General features: G+C 36.1%; 1 protein-coding gene across 2 annotated transcripts in view; it reads left to right on the top strand.

Moving 5' to 3' along the window:
- Positions 1-26,325, top strand: part of MUC2 (mucin 2, oligomeric mucus/gel-forming) — a 68,356-nt gene extending 42,031 nt beyond the window's left edge. For both annotated transcript variants that reach the window (XM_039362292.1, XM_039362291.1), the window contains 18 exons: positions 1,696-1,868; positions 3,827-4,007; positions 5,440-5,687; positions 9,853-10,036; positions 10,448-10,646; positions 11,386-11,564; positions 12,892-12,961; positions 13,578-13,678; positions 13,885-13,916; positions 14,664-14,844; positions 15,223-15,327; positions 16,241-16,281; positions 17,717-17,839; positions 19,288-19,386; positions 20,789-20,917; positions 22,267-22,306; positions 23,454-23,583; positions 25,660-26,325. In XM_039362292.1, the coding sequence (XP_039218226.1) occupies positions 1,696-1,868; positions 3,827-4,007; positions 5,440-5,687; positions 9,853-10,036; positions 10,448-10,646; positions 11,386-11,564; positions 12,892-12,961; positions 13,578-13,678; positions 13,885-13,916; positions 14,664-14,844; positions 15,223-15,327; positions 16,241-16,281; positions 17,717-17,839; positions 19,288-19,386; positions 20,789-20,917; positions 22,267-22,306; positions 23,454-23,583; positions 25,660-25,942 (2,498 nt within the window). In that variant the 3' untranslated portion in view covers positions 25,943-26,325. The remainder of the gene's footprint in view (positions 1-1,695; positions 1,869-3,826; positions 4,008-5,439; positions 5,688-9,852; positions 10,037-10,447; positions 10,647-11,385; positions 11,565-12,891; positions 12,962-13,577; positions 13,679-13,884; positions 13,917-14,663; positions 14,845-15,222; positions 15,328-16,240; positions 16,282-17,716; positions 17,840-19,287; positions 19,387-20,788; positions 20,918-22,266; positions 22,307-23,453; positions 23,584-25,659) is intronic.
- Positions 26,326-26,728: the final 403 nt, after the last annotated feature.

The following is a 26,728-nucleotide window of genomic DNA, read 5'->3' as shown; positions in this document are numbered from 1 at the left end:
AGAATTACCTGTACATATTGATTTGGTCTTATTAGACATTCTATTTAAGACCATTTATCAGTCAGTAGTATTTCTAAGTATTTCAACATTGACTGACTTTTGTAGTTGATAATGATACACACACACATACTAAAGAGGCATGGTAGCATGGTGGTTAGAATGCAATATTGCAGGCTAATTCTGCCAACTGCCAGCAGTTTGATTGTCATCGACTCAAGGTTGACTCAGCCTTCCATCTTTCTGAGGTTAGTAAAATGAAGACCCAGATTGTTGGGGGCAGTATGCTGACTCTGTAAAACATTTAGAGAGGGCTGTAAAACACCGTGAAGCAGTATGTAAGTCTAAGTGCTATTGCTACTACTACACTCACATACATCCTGATTGCAAAAGGTCAGGCAGCTACTGGATGGGAGCAAAGAGATACAGAAAAATCTAACTCTTTGCGGCCATTGAATAGCCATCCCGGTATTTCTGGCTCAAATCTGGTGGTTTTAACATACATACAATTTATTAAAATTATTTTAATTAGATTATTACAACAATTACAATTGTTATAATGTAACATTTTTACAAACATCTGTGCAGGATATCCAATCCAAGACATTATGGTAGTGTTCCTAAACAACATAAATAGAATTGTCTCTGTGGGTCTCAGCACCATATTTCTGAATTAATTAATTTAGGGGTTTAACAAACCACCACCACCAAAACCAACAACAACAAACTTTCTAGGCAGTGTAGCATGCAATGGAGGAAAGTTGATACAGTAATTGCATAGAATACCCCTAAATGTTGGTCTCCCTTTCTATTGTTATTTAACAAAGAGGAGAATTTAGAATGTGTTGGGCTGATTCCAAGATGACAGACACATTTAAATAAGAAGAAAAGAAATATAGTTTGTTACACAGAAAACCACTGCCCTTTAGCTTGCAAGGAAGAATCCATGGGAATCTTGTAAAAAAAAGGTTATATTTTGACATGGTTCAGTCCTAATGATTGATACATTTCAGCTGAATTTTATAGGTTGGTCATAGTTACATAACTAAACCCCTTGTTCTCTCTCATTCTTACTATTTTTACATTATGACCATCTGTCTTATACATTTACAATCACAGATGGCCATTTAGTCTTTGCTCTGAAGATGTTAATAACCTGTTCCCAACTGTATTACTATTTTAATTCTAATAATTGTTTTATGTTATATATTCTTATGACAGTAATTATAGTATTATTTTAATAATTAAAATGTATTCAGTTTGCTATGAAGAAGTAATGAAGTCTGCTAATCCATCAGCATTTCTGTAGAAACCAATTGAGTTGTATAATATTTTGAATTTAAGGTCCTTTGGACCACACTGAGGCATAAATGTAGCCCCAGCCTGCAACTTTTGAAAGATGCAGCTGCTTTAAAGAGTTGCAGGCAGATGGTATATTTCTTAATCTGGGGCACTCTGCAGTACCTTTTTGGAATCAAATCCCAAATGCTGTGCATCCAACTCTAAAAGCCCAGGAATTTGGGAAGCAGAACATTGTAAAGAAAATTGCACACAAACATGTGTTTGATTTATTTGTTTGTTTGTTTATTAAATTTACATGCTGCCCATCTCACTCTACAAAGTGACTCTGGGCTGCTTACAATTAAAAATAAAAACTTTTGTTTTGTTTTACTTATAGTATGTATCTTTCAAATCCAGGTGAAACAATAACAAGTAGCAATGCTGGAGGCATGTGCAGCGTCACCAGTTGCTCCTTTGAATGCCAAGTGGTGACTCACAATTGGCCATGTTCAACAACTGCAACCACAACAGTAACATCCACAGCTCCTACAAGTACAACTCAACCACCCTGTGAAATAGGAGATCATATTGTTAGTAATTCTTATTCTGTTTATTTACATATTTAAAATTAAGCATGGAACTTGGAGTGTGTTTATGTCTGTCATGCTCAGATGTCAGCTATGCTTGCTAAATATCATTGGATGCATAAAAGGCAGAATTTATACAAAAGTTATTGAAACAGAAAATTATCTCCAAAATGTGCCTCAGAAAGTTACCTATTCAAAATTTCTGGGTAAGTCAGAATTAATTTTGTACGTGAATTTTTACTTATACTCGCTCATCTTCATATTTCAATAGAAATATATTGCATAAGACCTGGACTTTTCAAATGAAGCGAAATGTACAAAATTAATTATGATGATACAAACATAAACATATGATGGCTTAGGCCCATTTTATTGTATATTGGAAAAATATAGCTAAAACTATGCTATATAAATATAAACTATATTTATATCCCACTATTTTATTTAGGAGGCAGGATATAGCGGGATGTGGTTCAAGGTGACATACACAGCACTGTCTCTGGTTTTTATCCTCCCATCAATAACTCTGGGAGATTGCACTGAGAAAATTCAACTGGTCCCAAATCATCTAGTGAACTTGTCCCAAAGGTTCTTTTTCAAAAGGCAACTGCACTTTGTTTTTCCTTGAAGAAGTTTCGCTTCTCATCCAAGAAGCTTCTTCAGTTCTGAATGGAGGAGGATGGAAGGATTTATATTCCTTGCAGTCATCTGGTCTTTAGCACTCTTTCTGAGTCACTGAAGCCTCTTGGACCACCTGAATAGTTCAAAGGGATGTGGAACCTTCTTGGCACTGCTGAAAGGACTGTGTTGTAAACAGGAGATAGGTGGTGTTGTATCCCTCCCCCTCTGTTGAGAGAGGGCTGTTCAATCTTAATCTAGACAGCCTCTTTGACCTCTCTTTCAAACCATGACATGGATAACTCTCCATAGACATCCAGTGAACTTCCATGCCAGGTTTCTTCACTCCTAGCCCAGCATCTGATGTGCATTCATTCCCCCAGATTGGAGAGGGCCAAATTATTTCCCTTGACTGATTATTACATTAACCAAAAAAGAAAAAATGCTTTGGTCAAATGAACTGATTCCAATTTCCTGTATGGTCTCAGTTTAATCATAGTCCTATCTAATGTCATATGCAAAGCCATTGTGTCTAGTACTGTATTTCAGATTGAGCACATTAAAACAAATTCAAGATACTAGTGCATAGCTTTGAGATCTGTAATTTAAATTGGCATGCGGTACAATTTGAATTGGTATGTAATACAATGGAAGATAGTTTTCAATCCATTGGCATTATTTTACTTGATAACCACAAGGGCAGGTGTTGACTGGGAATAAGAATAACTAATCAGTGAAATAGCTTGCCTCCAGAAGTTGTGGATGCTCCAACACTGGAGGTTTTTAAGAAGAGACTGGACAACCATTTGTCTGAAATGGTATAGGATTTCCTGCTTGAGCAGGGGGTTGGACTAGAAGACCTCCAAAGTCCCTTCCAACTCTGTTTTTCTGTTAATTTAGTTCTTCTAATCCATTCATTTATTGCAGTGGTTCTCAACCTTTTTAATGTCGCAACCCCCAACCGGTCGTAAGTCGAGGACTACTCAACCGGTCATAAGTCGAGGACTACTCAACTGGTGCAGCACCGTTTGCAGAATGGGACTTTTGGCGGGCTCAGCAGGGCAGAGACAGCCTGGACAATTCCTATTGGCTTTTGAAAGCCAATAGAATTAGACTCTATTCAAGAGAGTCTATTCTATTGGCTTTCAAAAGCCAATAGAATAAAAGGGAGTAGCACAGCTAAGGAAAAGGGGAAAAAAAGGTGGACTGCATTGTTTGGTGACCCCCGTGAAATGGTCGTTCGACCCCAAATGGGGTCCCGACCCACAGGTTGAGAACCACTGATTTATTGCATGTTTGACCAGGATTATAAAGTGTGATACATTTTCTCTTTGTTGTCTCAGATACTGCCAGGAGAAAGTGGAGGCATATGTAATTGCACAGAGTTACGGTGTGTTACAGGTAACTTATGGAAGAGGTTTCCTGTAGAGTGTGAACCTTCAATAAAGCCCAAGTGTGCCAATGGGCTTGCTCCTGTAGAAGTATTGGATGAAAACGGATGCTGCCCGCATTGGGAATGTGACTGTGAGTGCATATATTTATATAAACAACTTTGATGTTCTCTTGAAGGATCCCTCAAGTTATTGGACTGAAAAAGCTGCTTATTCCTATAAATTAAGCTTGGAGTGAAGAGATTCAGGGATCAGTCTCAGGAGACGTTGTGAAGAAAATATAAAGAAAGGCATTTTCTTAAAAAAAGCAAGAAAATACATTGACCCATGCTCAGACAATAAGAAATCAACACTTAAGCCTTTGACATTAAGAATGTTTCCTGGTTATAGAAAATTAGCATGCAGAAACATTGGAAAGCTGAAATCCTATTTGGTAGATAATTAAAATGAAGGAAACTAAATGCTATACTAATGAAAACAACAGTTTGCATAGTGCTTAAGCCGCTAGGCAGGAGTTCTAATCCTGTCTGAGGCACAAATCCAGCTGAGTGACTTTGGGCCATTCATCCTCTTTCAGCCCTAAGAAGAAGGCAATGGCAAACCACTTCTAAAATCTTGCCAAGAAAACTTCAAGATCTTGTCCAGGCAATCACCCAGAGTCACCACTGACTCAAAGGCACTCCAAAATAAATAGCTAAAGTAATACTTTGAAAAAATACTAATGATATTTTCAGACACCATTTCAAGCATGCTATTACTGTTGGGAGCAATTTCTCATGTGATGGATGAAACAGATACAATTAATAAAATAACATATAAAGTACCTAATTCATGAAGAAGTTCTTATGAATCAATACTAGTTACTTCCTTCTACAAAAGGAAGGAAAAAAATTATATTACTGACTGGATATATTGGCATTTCTGTATAAAACAAATAAACAGTCTTTTAAAGAACAAATGCAGACAGATTTATTCTTGTGAAAGAATACGTGCAAATAAATAAATAGATAGATAGATAGATAGATAGATAGATAGATAGATAGATAGATAGACAGACAGATAGATAGATAGATAATAAATTTAATCTAACAAAACCTTAGATATGAAAATCTAATCAATTCAATCAAATAAATAAAAATATTCTCTCCCATCATATTCTTATTATCTAGCAATTACTTAAAATATTGAGCAAAATCAAAATTTAAAATTTGAAAGGAAGAAAAGAACTGCTTCCAGCATGCTTTTCCTACTGAAATCCTTCTGTCTCTGCTTAGGGAGAATTCTGTAATTGGAAAGCAATGTGAGAATTTCTTTTTCTTATGGGGAAATTTCAAAGAATTGTCTATTCAGGGTTTTTTGCCCCCAAATTTGTCAGACAATTTCAATATCCCTTTTGTGCTCATCTCCTAAATGAGAGTGACAATGTTTTATTCTAATCACAGTTTTCCTGACAATTCTTTTTAGATTTTCTAATTTATTCCCCAAATCCATTAGGAACCCCTGCCATTTCTTTTAGTTATTTATATGAGTTCCAGCAAATAATCAACTCTATTGTCTTTCTGAAGGCTATTGCACTGGTTGGGGAGATCCACATTATATGACATTTGATGGCCACTACTACAGTTACCAAGGTAATTGTACCTATGTCCTAATGGAAGAGATTAATCACACCATCTACAACTTTGGAGTGTACATTGATAACTACCACTGTGATCCAGCACAATCTGTCTCTTGCACCCGTACTCTCACCATAAAGCATGAGTCCCAGGAAGTGCGCCTCAAAACGGTCAAACTTATTCCTATGAAAGTAGAGGTATGTGTAAAATGGCTTACATTTCAGTACAAAATTGTAAATAATGATATGACAATAACAAATCTTTACTTATCCAGATTCAACTGAGAATTTATTATACTAACCTCACAAATGACCAGTAGTTTTCACCTCTGAGGCAGATATCATGCAGAGTAAAAATTACAATACTTCTCACCATTACTTCACAACAACCTTTTGAATAGATAATTTACAGATTATTCATATTAATGCTCCAGTTTTCACTTCAGGTGAAAAAAACTGAGTTTAAAAAAAATCTAATCTTTAAGGACATATATGGAAAAGCTTTCATCCATTGACTCTAACATTAATAGTGATCATATATTCTTACAGTTCTCCAGTATCTATGTGGTAAATATCTGTGTTGTTTTTGGTCAAGTAGCCATATGCCTAGTTTGAAAGGAGGGAAGGTGGTTGAAAGCAGCCACATTTTTCTCATTCTTCAAAAACTGCTTCCGTTTAGCTTTTCTCTCCTATCTCTTTCAGGCAACTCTGTGGTTTTTTTTTTTTTTCTTGTTCCTTTCACTAAATCCCTGCTTGCTGGCATAATTCAGACAATGTCTACCAAGCACCTTCATGGATTTCATTACAATAGAGTTTTCATTACAATAGAATTTTGAAATGTACTTTCATTTAAAACAGAGAGAGGAGGGCTGTGCAAAGGAGAACACAACAAACTTTCAAACTGTCTAATGTGTAGCAAAGAACCTATGCAATGTCCTTCTTCAACTTAAAAAAAATGGCTTCAAAACTTAATAAATAAGCAAAATGGATTAGCAGCACCCAAGTAAATACCAGTAATTATCCCATTTCAAGATAATAACCATCCATTCACTCAGGCACATTTGAGAAAAGCTTCTTGTTAACCTTTTGGACCTGATGTTTTGAAATTCAAACCAGCCCCAAGCTAGAAACCCAAGGATTGAATGATTTTTGCAGGCAAGCATGGATCCTTGGGAAGATGCAATTTCCAGGATACTCAAACTAAGCCTTAATAGTATATATGTCCACTGTTTATTTCCTTGACTGACACACTATAACTGTAGCTGTTTATAGGAAGGTGACAGATGCCCAGTTACAAGTCTCAGTGCAACATAAACTTAACAGTTGTAGCTTGCTGACAATCTTTCTTTCCTTTCTGAGATGACATATTTGCCCAGTAAAATAAGTTGTTCTGCTCTGTTCCATTTTTACAAATAAAGAAAACTTATGGCTCCCTTATTCCCACAAACTTGTGGAGTTTGACCTCAAATGACCTATTATTCCCACAAACAGTAAAACCAGCTTTTCAGCCTTGACCTAATGTTAGTCATGTCATATGGGATCAATTGGCCTAATGTTAGCTATGGTCCACGGTACCATTTTAAGTTGCTGATGTTAGCTCAGTGGGCTTTGCATATATGCACATCTGTAAGGAAAATCTGCTTGCAGCACATCTATACTTGACACAATTATTGATTGAGTTATGGCTAGCTAGATCTCCTTGTAGTAAAATGCCCATATCACAGTGTTAGAGAGGTAAAATACTTCACATCCTACTCACCCCATCTAGTCCCAGTCCTCCAAAACCAGTTTCAGCCACAATTTGCTTGGAGTCTGATCTATCAAAATTAGAAATGTTGCCAAAATCTTTTATTTTGATGGGCCTTTGTGAAGCTGGTTTAGGCATTTATTTCTTCTGCAGAATTGTAGTGTTGTTTGTGTATGTATGTATGTATGTATGTATGCCAACAAAAGTACGCATAGTCCAAGCCATGGTTTTCCCAGTTGCAATGTATGGCTGTGAAAGTTGGACCATAAGAAAGGCTGAGCGCAAAAGAATTGAGGCCTTTGAACTGTGGTGCTGGAGAAGACTCCTGCGAGTCCCTTGGACTGCAAGGCGTTCAAACCGGTCGGTCCTAGAAGAGATCAACCCCGACTGCTCTTTAGAAGGCCAGATCCTGAAGTTGAAACTCAAGTACTTTGGCCACCTAATGAGAAGGAAGGATTCACTGGAGAAGAGCCTAATGCTGGGAAAGATTGAGGGCAATAGAAGAAGGGGACGACAGAGAATGAGATGGCTGGATGGAGTCACTGAAGCAGTAGATGTGAATTTAAATGGACTCCAGAAGATGGTAGAGGACAGGAAGACCTGGAGGAATGTTGTCCATGGGGTCGCGATGGGTCGGACACGACTTCGCAATTAACAACAACAACAACAATGTATGTATGTATGTATGTATGTATGTATGTATGTATGTATGTAGATCTTTGGTTATTCGGGTTTTCTCCCATGTAAAATTGGAAGTGTCTTGGCGACATTTCGACAAAGTCCCATTTGTCATCTTCAGGCTGGTGTTTTCAGCTTCAGTTTGCTTAATGTATGGATTGGAGGGGTTTAAAGTGGCTAATGATGCCATTATGGTCTGGCTTCTGGTTTGTGGTCGTGCCTCATCATCGGTGTAGGTTTGGGTTTGCTTTTTGCGTGGATGTGTGGTGGTGACATCCTGTGTGGTTTTCGTGAGTGTGGGTCTGGTGTCAGTCTTTGTGTTAGGGACTCGTTTGTCAATAAGGGTGGGTTTCCAAATGGCTGGTAGGCGGGAGGTATCATCTCATTTGTTCATGCTGTGTGGCCATTTTTCTATCTCGATGGCTTCTCTGATTTTTCTGTTATTAAAGTGTTCAGTTTTGGCAGTAGTTCTGGTCTTTTAAAAGTCAATTTCATGTCCTATGGCTTTATGGTGTTGGACCAGAGAAGAAGTTGATTCCTCTTTTTTGACTGAGTTCTTGTGTTCTTCAATGCATGCACTTATTCTTCTGTTGGTTTGTCCAATGTATGTGATGGGGCAATATATATATATATATATATATATATATATATATATATATATATATATATATATATATATATATATGAATGATTGCATCAATGCATGTGTTCTATTCAGGTTACTGAGGCTATTGTACTTCAGTTATGATCTTAAATTAGATTGTGTCAGCTATTTTAATTCTGATGTAGTATTTTATTGTTTTGTACTGTGCTTATTTATAGCCACCTTAAAAATAAAAACTACTACTCTTGCTGTTACTATATTATTATGATTTTATTAATATTTATTACTCTTGCTGTTACTATATTATTATGCTGTTATTATGATTTCATTATTTCCAGAAAGAAACCAGTTTTAAGTTATGGCCTAACAATAATCAAATCTACAGCACCTCCTTATTCTTTAATGGAATAAAGCAGGCTTCCCATTTCAAAGCATCATTGTTTTTGCCTTTTTAAAATACTTTTCTTCTGCCCCAACTTTAGCTTCTTAAAAGAAAGCATGACCTTAGTAATCACAGTTACAAGCCAGTCATGGTTCATACCTTAATACACCTTTAGTGCCAACCAGTGGTGGGATTCAAATATGTGAACAACCAGTTCTCTGTGTAGATGATACTTCAGGAAGTTTATTCTGGGCCCGGCAACAAAAAATTAGCTACTGGTTCTGCTGAAGTGGTGCGAACTGGCTGAATCCCACCACTGGTGGCAACTCATTCCAACAATTCACTCAATGTTAAGAATTTTATAGCTATTTCAGGCAAAGCAAATAAACATTTTTTTCTAATTCTATCATTCAGTTTTAAAAAGCACATTGAGCTTTCTTTTTTTTCAATTTCTGCTGAAGAAAATCCTAATTTGACCTGATAGCCTGCCCATGTGCCCCAAAAAGAGCGAATTTTTATATGGTCAGGTTTCTCCCATTTCATGGATTCAACCTGGGAAATTTCTTGCTTACAGTTGGATTCATATCTTGCATCAAACAGATCTCCCTGTACCTCCTAAGATTTACATCAAGTTTACTTAAGACTGTGACATCAATTTGGTAACATTGTTGGAATGACAGCTTTAGACAACAGATGTTTCAAGAACATTTTTATTTTGTGCACTCAACCATCATGTAACTAATAGGCTCAGTTCTATTATGGGATCCCCAGGCTAGTTGACAAAACCATGTTTTGAGGATCTTCCAGAGTCACTTTGCCTGCCTGCCTGCCTGTATATAAAATCTTCTTGGGTCTATCATAATAAAAAGATATGTGGGGACAGGGGAGAAATTATTTCATTTTAACCATAGTTCCTATTTAATTATATTTTTTCTGGCTTCTTGAACATTAGGTGACTGTGAATCATGAGCAAGTGGGTTTACCTTATGAAAAATATAGCTTGAAGGTTTACAAGTCTGGTATAAACTACGTGGTGGAACTATTTAGATTGAAAATGAACGTAACATACAATGGCATGGCCTTCACAATCAGGCTTCCCTATGCAACATTTGCCAACAATACCCAGGGACAATGTGGTAAGAATGACTATAATGAACCTTGTAAAGTAGATGATTGCAAAACTATCTGGAACATACAAGGTAGATATTGTAAAACAATATCCAAATAATCAATTCTAACATATAAATTATGTAATCATAATTTTGCATGTCAGTGATTTTTTTCCAACTGTGAGGATTTTTGACATATGATATAAAAAGCAAGCACGTATATGGAATGTACAAAAGCTTTTGTTATCAGCTGTGTGACATTGTCTGTTTTTCCCTTCTCTTTATTTTCAGTATTGCTACTGGCAGTGTTAAGGTTATTGCCAACTGCTGCCTGTTACTGTTATTACAAATTTAGATAGCATATTATTTTTCATCAAACAGTATGATGGAAATATAAGTATGATTTTTTTGTGTGGTTCCTTTGCCATTCCAATTTAGGAAAATGTAACAACAATATCCAAGATGACTGTATGTTACGGAATGAGACTGTTATACCTTCTTGTGAAATAATGGCAGATGACTGGGTTATTAATGATCCAGAAAAACCACATTGTGGACATATGCCCCCACCTGTGAAACCTCAACGTCCTGATATCTGTCCTACCCCATCTCAGTTGTGTGAGCTTCTAAAAGGAAGGTAAATAGTCTGTACATTACTTTCACATTTGGTTTTTTTCCCTGTTTTTAATTCATGACATATGCTTACGATTTGATTTTTCTCCAGTAGCCTGCTGTACTGAGTAATCTTATTTAACCAATTGATAGTGTGCCTATATATGTCATTCTTGGCTTGTATGAATTTGTACCACTTGCACTTTTTCACAACACACTTTAGACCCCATTAAAAACTTTCCAGTTTGATCTGGTAACGTTGCCCTCATCACAGTCTCAACTCATTCATGAAATGCTCTTGTCATCATCTGTCCTGAAATAAAAACAATATTTCCCCCCTTAAGTTGACACCATCCTATCATAGTGTCATGGAGTGGAATATCTAGAGCTTTTTGTCAGCCATTTAATGGTCAACCGACCTGTTATGGGTATCAGTAGAGATTCATTTGAAAGTGTTTGATTTTTTAAGACTAATTAATTATGACTACCAAAATCTCAGCTGCAAAAGTTTAGCCATTATTAAATGACTGCAGGTGATTAAAAAAATTCTAACGCTTTGCTACATTCTACGTTGCCCAGAATTTTACAACTCTAACTGGGTAGTTTTTAAATCTAGCCATAAAAGCTTATATTGCTTCCCCTGGTAGCTTAGAAGAATGTTCACTCACTTCAGGTAAAGTATCTGGTGGATGAACATTTTCCTTGAAGAAATGCTCTTTTACCATTAATGACCTTATACTTATTATATATATATATTTATTCAGTATATTTCAGAAGTGTCATGCCGTCGTTAATGTTACAAGCTACTATGAGGCCTGCATATTTGATAGCTGCAGAATGCCCAATGAATCAATGGAATGTGCAAGTCTTCAAATTTATGCAGCAACCTGTGCAGATCAGGGGGTTTGCATTGACTGGAGGGGACATACCAAGGGAGCATGTCGTAAGTCTCCATTTCTAAAATTTGTCTGAAACTGAATAAAGAACAACAGGACATGCCTTTCCACACAACCTCTCCCACTTCAGTGGGAGAGCATCGGTGAAAGTGTGTACAGTAACTTGAAACATGCTACTTTATTTAGGCGATTGAATTTTCTATTGATGGAAACTATTCTTCTTTTTCTTAAATGATGGTAAATTTGTCAATGAATATGCTCTGGAGACAAGAGAGGTGTAGAAGGTGTATCAATATTTGGAAGGTGCATGTTAACAGTGAAGAAATAGCAGATGAATGAAAAGTGGGATATGGAGAATGGGGACAGGTCACTCTCCATTTCTCTCTCTCTCTTTTTTGCTAGCATCTCTTGGGTTTTTCCCAATATGCTCAGTTACTCATTTTCCTAATGGGGATAGCCTATGCAGGATAAATTAGATCACTTCATATACCCAGAAATGGTGTCCAATGTGAAATGCTCATCCCATCAAGAGAAGATGAGGTGCAAAAAAAAAAAAAAAGGATAATAGAAAAAATGAGGAGTCTTTAGTGGTCTCTGAGCTTGCTTGTTTTCTTGCAGATGTTTCATTACAGAAACTAGGTAATATCATCAGTTCCAGTCAAAGCATTGATGATGTTGCCTAATTTGGATAATGGAACGTCTGCAAGGAAACAAGCAAGCTCAGAGAGCACCAAGGACCCCTCATGTCAAACCTGAGCTACAAATATTCTCCTTTATTAGAAAAAAAGTGAGCTTTTTCTATAATCACAGAGTAGAAGATAACTTTGTAATCAGACTTGCAAATGAAATCAGAAGCTTCTTTCTATTTCTTTGTATCCCTTTCTCTTCATTTTTTTCTTTCTCTCTTTCTTCGTTCTCTAGTTTATTCTGTATCAATTTATGTTAGTTTTTATGTTCTCTTTAAAACTTTTAATTAAAAAAAAGGAATATAAAAAAGAGAGAGGAGTCGAAAGAGGTCCAGGAAGGAAGAAGAATATGCCAATTAATCTCTTTCTACCACCTTCCCCTTTTTCCTGCTTCTAAGGGTTTGTGCCTATTTGTGTTTCATCATAGCCCCACTGCACCTAACAGAGTGTACCTTCCTTCTTAAGGCATTACCTTAATCTTATCTCCTAGCTCATGAATGAATCTTGAGTTGTTATTCGATGCATGAGCATAAGAGTTATATTTTTCCCCAAATGTGGTATCCAAAGGCAGTCCCAAATAATGTAAAAAATAATGTAAAATGTAAGCTTTGCCAAACTTTATTTTGGAGGGTGTTATCATTCATCCATTGTATCATCTTCATCCTCATCTCTTGTTTTTATTTTCCAGCCGTTATCTGCCTACCCCATAAAGTGTACAAAGCCTGTGGTCCTACTATAGAAGAAACTTGCAAATCAGGGTAATCCATTTTCTGACATTCCAGATTCAGAATTATTTAAATGTGATTATTTTTGCAGTGTTGTTGTTTAATATAGCATGCCTGTGTTTCAGAAGGATACGGTTCCTATCCTTTTAAAAGAAATCCAGAATTCAGTTTTTGAATGAGATGGGCAGCCATATAAATGTGATAAATAACTAAATGAAAACTCTTAAAACTCTGGATCTGGCTTAGAAAGCTGAAATGTATAAGCTATGAACATATAACATGCAATTTACGCATTTGTTGGGACAGTCCTTTAGTATATATAGTGAATGAAGAAACAAATTCCTTCCTGCACTCTGAATTGTTATAATATCAGGGGTAGTCAACCTTGGTTCTTTTATGACTCATGGACTTCAACTCCCAGAATTCCTGAGCCAGCTAAGGTAAGCTGGCTCAGGAATTCTGGGAACTGAAGTCCACGAGTCATAAAAGAGCCAAGGTTGACTACCCCTGTGTTATATGATTCTGCGAAGCAACACAACTGCTTGTCCTCCTGTCTGTCCTCAAATGCCTTTAATTAAAGCTGCACGCATTTGCCAGATATGTGAACAATTGTTGATTTTTTAAAAAAAACCCTCATCTTTTATTGTAGATTAATAGAACAAAACCAGACACGACAAATGGAAGGGTGTTTCTGTCCTGAAGGAACCAAACTTTATGACACTGCTAAAGATGTATGCGTGGAAACCTGTGGTAAGTTTGGTTTTCTGACTGCTTTTTCTCAAACATACTTAGGATTTGGTCCAATATATGCTTGCATCTGGGAGTAAATCTCATTGAACTCAGTGGAGTTTACTTCTCATGCATGCATGCATAAAGTTATATTTTTACTGTTCTCAGTAATAAAATATAAATAATGGAAATTATCTTAACATTAATGGAGATACTTTTGTTTTTAGGATGTGTTGGACCAGACAATATTCCCAGAAAGGTAAACAACGTGTCTGTTTCTTTTGTGTTAGTCTGACAATTAACTATACATTTTCTGGAATAGGTTTGCTTTATGATAGAATTCTGATCTTTTTTTCCTATCGGCTTGATTTTATATTTTACTTTCATCTATTTGCAGAACTTATCCATTCTAATAAAGCTAGATAATGAAGAATTTGGGGAGAGTAGCTTGATCAGGGGTGCACAGACCTTTGCTTAGCAGAAAGTCACTGCCTAATATGAAAGTCACCAGCATTATATGAGCGGCAAGACTTTGAAACAATAAAAAATATTCTATTAATGATGACAGCTATGACAATAATATATTAAGGTTTATCATAAATATTACAGGAATTTCAATGAGTCAACAGATGAGATTATTAGATTACTCAACTCAGGATGGTGGTTGCAATTGTATGCAATTTATATGTTGCTCAAAGTCACCTTGGGTAGTGAGATGGGTGGCATATAAATATAATAAATAAATAATATGAAACTCCACCCCTTTTTATGCGCATTGCATACAAAATGAACCTGAGCTTCAGTATTATGTGAATGGAGTTGCCATTTTTAGTTTTTTACCTGCCAATGCCCCTACCCAATGAGTTGAGTAATCCCTTCTGTTAACTCCTAGAAATTCCTGTAACATTTATGATAATCCTTCAACGATGCACGTAGGTGGGATCAGATTCATTCTGTTTAATATTCTGTATTATGCTATTAAGCAGTTACTCTTTCCTATTGATAGTTTGGGGAGAACTTTCAGTTTGACTGCCAAAACTGTATTTGCATGGAAGGTGGAAGTGGCATTATCTGTGAACCCTACACGTGTCCAATACCAGATGATGAAATACAGTGTGAAGGAGAAGGATATCAGAAGAGCACTAAAATTAATCCTAATGACAAATGCTGTTCAGACATTGTATGTGGTGAGTATGTCCATATGGATACCATATATCAACGATAGTGATACTGTGTGACCTACACAATTCTATACATTTATTTCTTAATGTCATCTCTCTCAGGCAGCCAGGCTAGAATCTTTGGAAAACCACTCTCAGTATAGAAAATATGATGGTATTTCAAGTGATGTGCATTCATGGCCCAACTCATTTATAAAGCATTATTACAAAGAAAGTTAACTTAATAAGATTTTCTCATTACAGTTTTTTTTCAATATACAGAAGAGTCTCTAAACTTAAAGAAATTCCAAGAATACAGTTGCTTTATTCTGCAATAGATTATGCTTAAAAAAAAATGGATGATTTGCCAATGTGGAAGATGAATTTTTCCTTTCTTCTTCATAGTGTGCAACACCACTCAATGTACAACCAAGCCTCCTCAGTGTGATCCAGGATTCATAGCTGTTGCTAACAACACTGAAGAACACTGTTGTCCTTCTTATCAATGCAGTAAGTTTCTTTTAATTAACTCTGGAAGGATGAATATAAGGCTTTGGTAAATTCAGCTTGACACTTTGATCCTAAATGTGTTACATTAGTATTATGTCTAGTTATCATCAATTGAAATTGCTTCCACAAAATACTTATTTCATCATCTAGCACATATCAGCTGAATGCAAATCAACTTTAGACTACAGGCAGTGGTGGGATTCAAATATGCGAATAACCGGTTCTCTGTGTGGATGTCGCTTCCGGAAGTCCATTCTGGGCCTGGGCAACAAAAAATTAGGTACCAGTTCTGCTGAAGTGGTGCAAATTGGCTGAATCCCACCACTGACTACAAATATTTTGCAATGAACAGCATGATATCCTGCTCACAGATTTTTTTTTAATTTCCTTCCATATCTATAAATTTGTCCTTTTTCTTGCCCATCTGTAATATACCTGATTTATAAATACTTGTTTCTATTCATTAATCTGAATAGTACGTAATAGAGATCTATAATTCTTACCCATCTTGCATTCATGTGAGCTTTGGTAGAACGTTCTATGGGAATGATTGATAATTAGGAATGAAGACATTGGTTCACTTACATTTCCCCAAATCTCCCACTGCAACTGGCCACATTGGGTTCACTGGTGATTTTAAAACAAACTATTTGGATAACCATAGATTCCCCTTCCATAAGCACTGCACAGTTCAGAATTGTTTAGATAAATTAAAAAATTAAATGAATGACAATATCTTTAGTGGGCATCTGTAAATGCAATAATTGGGGAGAAAAGGGGAGAAAATGTGTTGTTACTTTATTTATCATTCTATAGCAGAGAATGAATATCAACAAGCTGCATAATATACAGTTACTTTTAAGCAAAGGGCCTAAAGTACTGACAAAAACTTTTAAACAATTCTTTTCTCCAGATCCTAAAGAAGTGTGTGTGAAGGATGGTAATGAATATAAGGTAAAGTTTTCCTTTCTTCCTAAGACGTAATTTTTTTTTTACTCAATCTCATACTCTACCTCTTAACAGAATTGCAATTTTAGAAGGCTTATTTATAAAGGTAAATAACAAGCATGAGTTACAACTGAGAGTTAGTGAGCATCATGTCAGGGAAAATAGTAAAACCAAGGAAAGAGTTGTAGAAGACCGACCTTCGGGAACATGTCTACTAAATCCACCCTGTCCCAAGGCATTCTGGGATAACCAGGATTTCAGCACATAGACAGTTAACCTGCTTTTAGAACCAATTCACTTATCCAATTTTGTTACTGTGCTTAGATCTTTTAGAATGCACAAAGTTCATACACAAAGTAAAAAAGATGTTGAGACTCTAGAAAGAGTACAGAGAAGAGCAACAAAGATGATTAGGGGACTGGAGGCTAAAACATATAAGGAACGGTTGCTAGAATTGGGTATGTCTAGTTTAACGAAGAGAAGGATAAGGGGGGACATGATAGCAGTATTCCAATATCTCAGGGCTGCCATAAAGAAGAGGGAGTCAAGCTATTTTCCAAAGCACCTGAAGGCAGGACAAGAAGCAATGGGTGGAAACTAATCAAGGAGAGAAGCAACCTAGAACTAAGGAGAAACTTCCTGACAGTGAGAACAATTAATCAGTGGAACAGCCTGTCTCCAGAAGCAGTAAATGCTCCAACACTGGAAGTTTTTAAGAAGAGACTGGACAGCCATTTGTCCGAAATGGTGTAGGGTTTCCTGCCTGAGCAGGGGGTTGGACTAGATGACCTCCAAGGTCCGTTCCAACTTTACTATTATTATTATTATTATTATTATTATTATTATTATTATTATTACTATTATTATTACTATTATCTATTATTATCTACTTAAAAATAAGTTCTATTGAAATTGATACTATAGAAAATCCTATGCATGTTTATAATCAAATAGACCCCATTGAGAATAGCAGGATTTGTTTCTGATTAGACCAAAACTTGTGGGTCTGTGGCCCGTAGACTGGGAAAGTCTCCTCAACAGATCGTGCTGGAACTATTGTGGTGGTCAGCTGGGAGAAGCTGCAGTGGTGCAGTGTTATTTTTAAGTACATGTTGTCCTTGATTTATGACCACAATTAAGCCACTGGGGGCTCCTGCCTCTCTTGTCTGATCATTTCCCAGACAATATCTCTTTCCCCATCCTGAAGGTCATTCTCAAATACCATTACAAGGGAATAGCAAAGTGGACAAATAGCAACAATAGAAAGAAAGAGTTAGAAGTTTAAGAATCCATGTAATAAATTCCAAAATTGTAGTAAATTCTCTAATCCCTGGTGGCCTTTCTCATAACAGAGTTACAGTAATTTTGTAAGAAATATATTGGATCAGATCTGGTTTGCCTTAATCTTAGCTAATGAATGAATTTTCCTGTTTTGTTCCAGCCTGGTTCAGAAGTCTTAGGAGGTCAGTGCGAAGAGTGCACATGCACAAATCAACAAAACAGCACCACTCTTCTGAATATCATAGAGTGTAAGGAAATCCCATGTAATGTGAAGTGCCAGGAGGTAAGCAGTCCCACTTATATAAGCAAACAAAGAAACATGAGGGAAAACAAGTAGACAAGCAGGATTATGGAAGAACAGCTTCCTGTAACCTAATTAGTGACATTCACAAGCTTGAGGATAAGCTTCACTATTAGGTAGAGTGAAGCAGCCACTATTCAAGCAAGATTAAATTTTTCAAAACAATTAGCTTATGTATAGAACTGGGATGGAAAGATTTTCATCCTTTGCCTCTAGCACGAAAAGTATCTTGGGTCAAGTAAGAAGAGCTAAATATCATTAAGGAAGGGGGGGGGAACCCCAAGGTGGGAAGAGAAAGCCAAAATAGTTCAACAAATAGAACTGAACATTGTTAATAGGCCCCAAATTATGAGAAAGAGAAAGATTTCAAAATAGACAATAGCTGGTTCTAACAATAATTTGTCAAACTGGTGGAATCATAGTGGCCATTCTAGGCAAAATATTTTGCCATGCTGGCTAGGAGTGATGAATAGTGGGCTGAGCTATCCTAACAATCAGGGCTATTGCTTCTGAAGTGACAATGAATGCATTTGGGAACAGACCAGCTCAAGGACAATAAGCTTTTTTAATGACTTCTTTCACCCAAGAACTGAGCAATGGGTTCATCCTAGCAGAAACTTCATATCATACCCAGCAATGCTGCCTTGCCAGGAACCCAATCCCTTTAATCTCAATGCCAGTCACATGAATAGAAACTCTGGGCAGAGCAAAATTGTGTTTAATAGGGATTTGCCTATCACTGCCTTGGAACAGAAATACTATGTCATTCTTTACCCATCCTGCTGGCTGCTCTTTCATAGGTTGCCCTCCCCAACCAAGATTATACAGTAGATCTTGTTGAAACCACCAGAAGTTCATGTTAGCCTGATAATCTCAAGGCTGACTCCCAAGGCTACAGCATCAAAAATAAGCCCAGCATTTACCTGGGCTTCTTTGGCCCAGATGCAAAGACCCTACAACACCCTATAGAAAAGCACTAGAGAGGTTCCCTTGCTGGTAAGAACCACATATGACATGGTATCCATGGACAAGAAGTTCACTGAAAATTCCATTTCCCTCCAGGTAGGAGGTATCTTCTGCTCTCAGAGGACCAGTTGTCTCCTTGATTAGCCCTGTATTTCTACCTTTTATGGCATTCTTAGACAAAGATATTGAGAAAATAAGTCACTACCTGCTTTCCAGGCTGGAGGTAGTTTGACCTGCTCTATTTCTGCCAGTCTTGAAGGCACCGCAGAACAACTGAACAACCAGTTGGCATTAACTGGATCATTCTAGCTAGTTAACAGCTCCAGGACCAGATTGCCTACCTCAGAACAGAGCACTGAATAAAGGACGGCTGTCTGGAATTTGAATAGGGATACTTGTTTCTATTAATTTTTTTTAAAGTCCTATTTGAACATCATCACAATTGTGTATCTCTTTCTCTGTAGGGCTATTCTCCTGTTCGATTACCTGGCGACTGCTGTCCAAAATGCATGCAGACAAGTTGCGTTATAAGAACAATAGAAAATGAGATTCTTATCTTAACTGTAAGTTTATTTTTTTTTCATAATTATCTTCAGGTAGTAATGCTTTTCTTGGCATTAAAAACATTTGCTACAAGATAGAATGTGAAAAAAGTGAAAAAAAAAAAGAATTGGAAATTTGTCACTGCATCAGCACCTTCTCATGATTTTCCTTAATCCACTATCCTCACAATATCTAGGTGTCATGTGAAATTTCTCCAGAGGATATGCATTCAGATTAAGCACAAATGAAAAAGATAACTAATGCATTTCCATTCAGTTTGTAGTTGTTGTAATACAAAATGAATGCAAAAGTGAAATAAGAAATGAATGTGGGCATATTCGTATCTATTTTTTCCACTTAGAAGAAATGGGTTTGGGCATATTCACACCTAGTTTTTCCAATTTATTTTGTCTAGTTCACTATTACAGGTTGAAGGGATGAGGTCCTGAATGGGTTGTTCAATTGTGCCTACAAGCATCAACAGGGTTAGTCTTGATGGAAATTGCAAGAAAAATAATGGAGACTTGAGGCACATAAATCTCAAATAAATGAGGGTGAGGGAAATTGAGTAAAGGTTAGAATGGAAATAAGATAAAACGAATGTAGCTTGTAAATCAAAAGTTGAAAAACTTCATTCCTTTACATATTTTTTAATTTCTCTATTTTCTCTGTATTCCATCTTTCTGCTACTGACAAAGCAGCTTCCTTGCTTGGTCTCTTCTCTGCACTCGTTCTAGAGTCCCAACAACTTTTTTCTATTGTGGCGACCAAAATTGGATGCAATATTCCAAGTGTGGCATTATAAAGTGGTACTTGACTCTGTGCCTCTGTTAATGCAGCGTAGAACTGCATTGGCCTTTTAACAGCTGCAGCCCACTGCTGGCTCATATTTAAGTGATTGTCCACTAGGGCTCCTTCTCACAGTTATTACTATTGAGCCAGGTACCTCCTATTCTATATCTGTGCACTTGGTATTTCTTGCCTAAATGTAGAACCTTACTTTACTTACCATTGAATTTCATTTTGTTAAATAAGGCCCAGCGTTCAGATCTGTCAAGCTCCTTCTGTATCTTGAGCCTATCCTCTGGATTGTAGGCTATTCCTGCCAGCTTGGTGTTGTCTGCAAATTTCAGGAGTTCCACTTCTATCTCCTCACCTCACAGCCCTATTGGTTTGGCCCTCCATACCAGTCTCAGTTTTTCATGTTGGCCTTGGGAAAATTAATTGTCCACCCCTGCTCTACAGCCTCCCAGGTCTTGAATATGAGTGGGGAAAGAATTTATCATGCCAGTTAATTTTCTTTAAGAGGATGCCTCCATTTAATGTCTATTCTGCTCTTTGTGAGAAGAAAGGGTTTTTTGTTTTTTTTTTTAACAAATAGGAACCTATTTAGTCTTAAACTTGTTTGCTTCTTTCAAACAGCCTGGTGAAAGTCAGAATGATCCCAAAGACAACTGTACTCTTTACACCTGTACAAGGATTCATAGGCAGCTGATTTCTTCTACGTCTGTGATTACCTGCCCATCATTTGATGAGAAGAGATGCCAACCTGTGAGTTAAAAGTTGAATCTACACATAGGATACCATGAAAAAGCATTAATTTGATTCAGATTGAGTAGGGTAGAAGCAAGAGCTGAAGTAAATTTTATGTGGGATGCTGGAACACTGTCACATTTAATACTGAAAAATAAGCAAAGATGCTTCAGACTGGAAAAGTTTATCGTTTAAATACAACAATTAATTACTATTAAACATGTCTTATTCACACTGAGGTATCCCAGTACATCCCATAAGATGAAAGGTCAGAGTTTCAAGAGTTCATTCTCAGAAGCCCTCTGAATCTATAACTCCTGACCTGCCCTTTGGCAGGGGAGTGGCTTGCAGCTTCTCCTGTCACCACCTGTCTTCCAAAGAGTGCCTCACCTGGTATGTTCCCCTCAGCCCAGTGTGTAAAATAAGACATCCAGTACCTATAATTTCCAGTGAAAGGGAAAAAATGAGAGGGAAAGTGAAATAATTCTCCTAGAATTGCAGTATAAAGGTATGTAATGAAAGCTTTTAGGCCTTTCTTCTCCTTTGAGAAACACATCCATCTCACAAGAGATATTAAATATTAAACGTTTGGGTATATTTTTTAAGAAGGAAACTATAAATGTTCTTTTATACTTTAAATAGATGCAATAGAATGTGAGAATGACCTTGGGAGATAGAAAGAACACCTACAGCCTAGCCAGAGGGTCTCCAAGGTCATCCCCACATATTGCCAGAATGCCGCAAACAGTCATTTTTCAATGCTGATGATGTTGAAAGAAATAGATATAATTTGAAGAAAAATATATTAACCAACAATCAAATATTATACCAAAAGGATATTATTATTGTTGTTGCTATTATTATTATTATTATTATTATTATTATTATTATTATTATTATTATTATACTTCTGGAACATTTCAGACATATATCATCCATTTTTGCTCTTCAAAAATGGATCATGACCTGTACTGGTAACAAGGGAACTGAGCAATGTGGATATGAACTGAGCAATGTGGATAGGCTGCAGAGTAGTCCCAGTAGGATCAATAGAGAATAAACAAATATAAACACATGGCTGTATTTCCACTATGGGTGGAATTTTTCCTTCTAAGAACTAGCAGAGTAACAGAATCTACAGCATGCTCATGTTTGAGATTAGCATATTCTTCATCTAAGAAATAAGGTAGAGGGAAAGATTGTTCTCCTCCCTATCTGTCCCTTGAAATATCATAAACTACAAATCCCATAATTCTGAGGAAGCATGGCGGGTATTATACTGCAGAACATCAGAGCAATCATTTTAGTACAATTTGCAGTTCTAGTAGGTGGTTATACATGTTTTGTTATTATTATTTTGTTTGTAGGGCACCCTTGTATACTTGCCTAATGGCTGTTGTAAGACATGTAAGTATTATAAAACTACATATACTTTCATTCTAAAGGAATTATATATCTGTATATAATGAGAAAGGCTGAGGGGCAATTAAATTATATACATCATCATTTATTTGAGGTAGGTTCACCCACTTGTACTCTATTAAATTATTACTTTTCTATTGAAGAAAAGCAATAATTTGATAGAGTACAAGTGATGCTCATTCTATTGATGCTCAGCTTATACATATTTGCTTGATTAATGAACCATGTTAAAAAGAACAATTAGCAAACATGAAAATATCCCTAGTTAAGAAGGTTGTGTTTGTGTGATTTAAAGAATCACTTGGCTCTAGGTAATAAAGGTTTAGAACTTTATTCCTAGGAACATAGTCCCTTCAAAGAAACTAAATTGAAAGGTATTTGCAAATGTTGCAAAATGACATTCTTAATTGATAGGTTTATTAAGGATCTCCCTTAATTTTCCTTGATGTTTTGGGAGAGATGAAAATCCCACTGAAAATGTTGAGGAAACAGAACACATTCCTGGTTCCTATTTCTGCAGGAATATGCCTGGAAGAATGGAAGCTATTATCTACCTGCTGGATTATAGGATTGTACACCTGACAGAGGAAATGGGATGACTTCTTATTTTAACAAAGTCAAACTATTTTTTTCAATGAGCTTGGTGACTGGATAGCAATGTACAGATGCTAGGCTAATGGTGCCCACTAATATAATTTTTATTTCAGTTATTTGTGCAGATGTTTTAACTATTTTTAATAATGTGGCATTTTTGTTCAGATAATGCACGGGAAAATCCTCTCTCTTTGTTTACATCTTTTTATATATGCTCAGCTTAAAGCCAATGGAAGCGTCCCCATTTGCACTCTGTTGACAAATTCTGTGCAAAATTTAATTTTCAAAAAAGACTCATTCATTTCATCAGAAAGATTGATAATGGTTTAATTTTCCTATCTAAAATATCTGGTTTTATAAATTTCATGTGCATTCTTTCCCTTTCAGACACCCAACCAAATTACATTTAGCTAGGTATTTGATACAAATGTCTGAGAGAAAATTATTGACTATGCTGAACACTCCATCCAGGAGAGCTAAAGCTTGAAACTTATGCTTGCATTTGAATGCCAGTCTTTTTATACCTTTTGTTTGATAGGTATATTGATGCCAGGTGGCTCATCATGCTCGCCCACACAAACAATGGACTATATCAATTACAATGGCTGCCGTTCAGAGGAACAAGTCCCTGTGACTCAGTGTGAAGGAAGATGTGGAACTTTTTCACTGTATGTAAAATGCTGAAATCCACTGATATGCTTGTGTGCAAGACAACTCCAGATTTCTAACTTTGTTCAAAGTTATTGTATTATTTTTTTTTTTTTTTTGTTCCCAGCTGTGAAAGAGGGTGCAGTATAGAGTTGGGGATCTGATGATTTGGATAAATGAAATAGGGTAATGAATGGATTCCACATGGAAGAATGATAGGCCAATGGATTATAATAGAGTTTATAGGCAAATTCTAATTTATAAATTATAATGTGCAATTGAAAACCTTGAAAATATTAAAAGTTAATTGTAGGGAATAAGTTTATGGCTGCTGCCAAAGCAACATGATTTAGTTTTCCATAGAAAAACAAATTGGAGATAGATTGTAGGAAAATTTTTAAAAAGAAAATTTAGATATTAAAAAAAATGGATTAAGTTGAATATGTTTAAACTGAGATCTTCATCCTGAGAAACTGTCTTAAGTCTTAGTTGTCAAAGGTATAACTACTATTGTTATACCTATTTATGAATTGCATTAATTATTTAATAATACAGACTATTTAAAGATTCCATTTTCTTACTGGACCTTCCAAACTAAGAAAGATAAATTTTGGAAGATTTACTGAAGGAGGATTCAGAAGACTTAGGGATGAAGATGTCTTCTCAGAGAAGATGCTTCTGCTAGAATTTCTCAATGTCCCTTTCTCTTTACCTCAGTCTCTTGACCCAGCCCATCTGTTCAGCAGAATCACCTGCTATTTGGAGGAACATCTTCATAAAGTCTTATGCTCCTAGGGAAAGAGAAAACATAAAGTACTAGTCTTCCATATATTCACTTCAACATGGACATGTTTTTTAAAAAGGTGTTGCAGTTGGTAGGAATATAATTAGATAATCTTGCAAAGTAGGCCAAATAGTGAAGACTAATGTTGTAGATACAGAGAGACATTGTGCAAACCATGTTTGTACATTGCAGAAATCCTATATCCAACTTAGCATTTGCAAATATCCACAGAGGAGTAAAAACAAAATCAATACAAATTTGGAATTGCATTTTTTTATCTTTATTTGCATAAAATTGATTGTCTTTGTTAAATCTCCAAGAAACAGAGATTGGGTTTTTTTGTTGCCTATTTTTGTCAGTGGGGAATTTTATAGAAATATGGAAAAGTTCCCCATGATGAATTGGGAAAATGTCATTTTCCAGATACTCTGAAGTAAAGCCAAATGCATGCTTCGAAATAAGTAAATCTGACAATAAAAACCAATTTTAAAAAAGAAAATTTAGATATTAAAAAAATGGATTAAGTTGAATATGTTTAAATTGAGATCTTCATCCTGAGAAACTGTCTTAAGTCTTAGTTGTCAAAGGTATAGCTACTATTGTTATACCTATTAATGAATTGCATTAATTATTTAATAATACAGACTATAATAATACAGATCACAGTTAAGGAGGAATAAGGACAATTATTATTATTATTATTATTATTATTATTATTAATAGCAGCCCTTTTTAGTGTACAAATATAGTCACCACCGAGTAATTCCTTTACTAGAAACCAAACTAAATACTATTTTAGACTCTGCAAACTTTAACGTTTCCATCAATGAAGAACTTTTAGATCAATCTCTCTCACACTCATGACCAGCATGACTATTTATATCATATATATCCATTTATAATCTTTAGAACTTCCAAGAAGAAATGGCTACCGTTCACCTAGTGAATTCATGATAGAGGCACAATTCAATCTGTGAACTTTGTTTATCAGTTACTCGGTCTTTCAACTAGTTTACTCCAAGCTCAGCCAGATTGGGATATTTGGATTTTTTAAATTCTCCTTTAAAAAAAAATCCCAGGTTTTGGGTTTTTTTTTGCTACCTTTACAATATTTAAAAGACATCATATCTTGGCTGGATATTATGGAGGACATAGTTTAAGTACCTGGCAAATAAATAGTGGAATTTTTTCTTTTCTTATGGTAGAGGTTCTGTAATATTACCTCCCCAGTCCAAAATAAAAGCACAATTTTTAAAATCACACATAACCCGAGCAAATGTAACACTTTCTTCATTTTGCATTATAAAAACAGATACTCTCCTGAAGCTAATTCCATGACACATAAGTGCAGCTGCTGCAGAGAGTCAAAGACATCCCGGAAAGAAATCATGCTGATGTGTCCTGGTGGGATCAGAAAGAAACACCGTTATATTCACGTGGACCGCTGTGAGTGCCTGAACACTGAATGTGGTGATGAACAAAGCTCCTCAGAAGAATCCAGGGAAATAAAAAAACTCACAACGCAACAGCCCCAGGAAGAAAAGGTGATGGAACGGGTCAAGAAAGCTCTGAGGCATGCCGCAAAGAGAAGTTAAAAAAAGGAAAGCTTTGGAATGAAATAAGATAACTGTTTTTAAATATGAAGAAATATACTGTGACCACACATATTATTATAATCTATCACTTTGCCTTACTTTCTACAGAAGGGATGTCCAAACTGGAAACTTTAAGACTTGTGGTCTTTAACTCTCAGAATTCTGCTGACTGAGGAATTCTGGGAGTTGAAGTCCAGAAATCTTAAAAAGTTATTAAGGCTAGACATACCTATTCTACAGCCTTTTGGACTTTACTGTGCTCACTTATTTATTTGCACTAAAAAGAAAAATATTTTCTCCTATGTATAAAAAATGAAGGATATATGACTTGGACTTTTGAATCAGCTTCTTTTGCTTTGGTTAATTAAAGGCATATTTCAAAAGTGAGGTCTCCATTTCTGGTTTTGTTGACACGTTTCTGAGTTTCTTAAATCTTGTGCTTCTACTCTTATAAAATTTATGCTTCAGAAGTAATGCTGCTGATTGAGAAGGGAAATGCCAGAAACGTGCTGAGTTTCCAGAGGAGTTTTGCTGGATTTTTGTTTTCTGATATTTTTTCCATGGTCTTATATTGAACCCAATACATATTGAAGCCCAATACATAATCCAGGACTGTTTTTGATGCCATCTGATTGCCTGTCTTCCAAATATGTGGCACGGTGCAATCTCAGATGATATGCCCAAGACTGAACTGCTCATATTTCCTCCCAAACTAATTTGTTTTTGATTCCTATATTCTGTATGTGTTGAGAATTGCGTTGACTGTGCTGCCAAAAGCAAAGAGTA

The sequence above is a fragment of the Crotalus tigris genome, unplaced genomic scaffold (genome assembly GCF_016545835.1).
Source record: "Crotalus tigris isolate CLP2741 ecotype Arizona unplaced genomic scaffold, ASM1654583v1 scf7180000019415.609845, whole genome shotgun sequence".
NCBI lineage: Eukaryota > Metazoa > Chordata > Lepidosauria > Squamata > Viperidae > Crotalus > Crotalus tigris.
The sequence above is the reverse complement of the archived record's forward strand: the minus strand, read 5'-3'. Positions and strand labels throughout refer to the sequence as shown.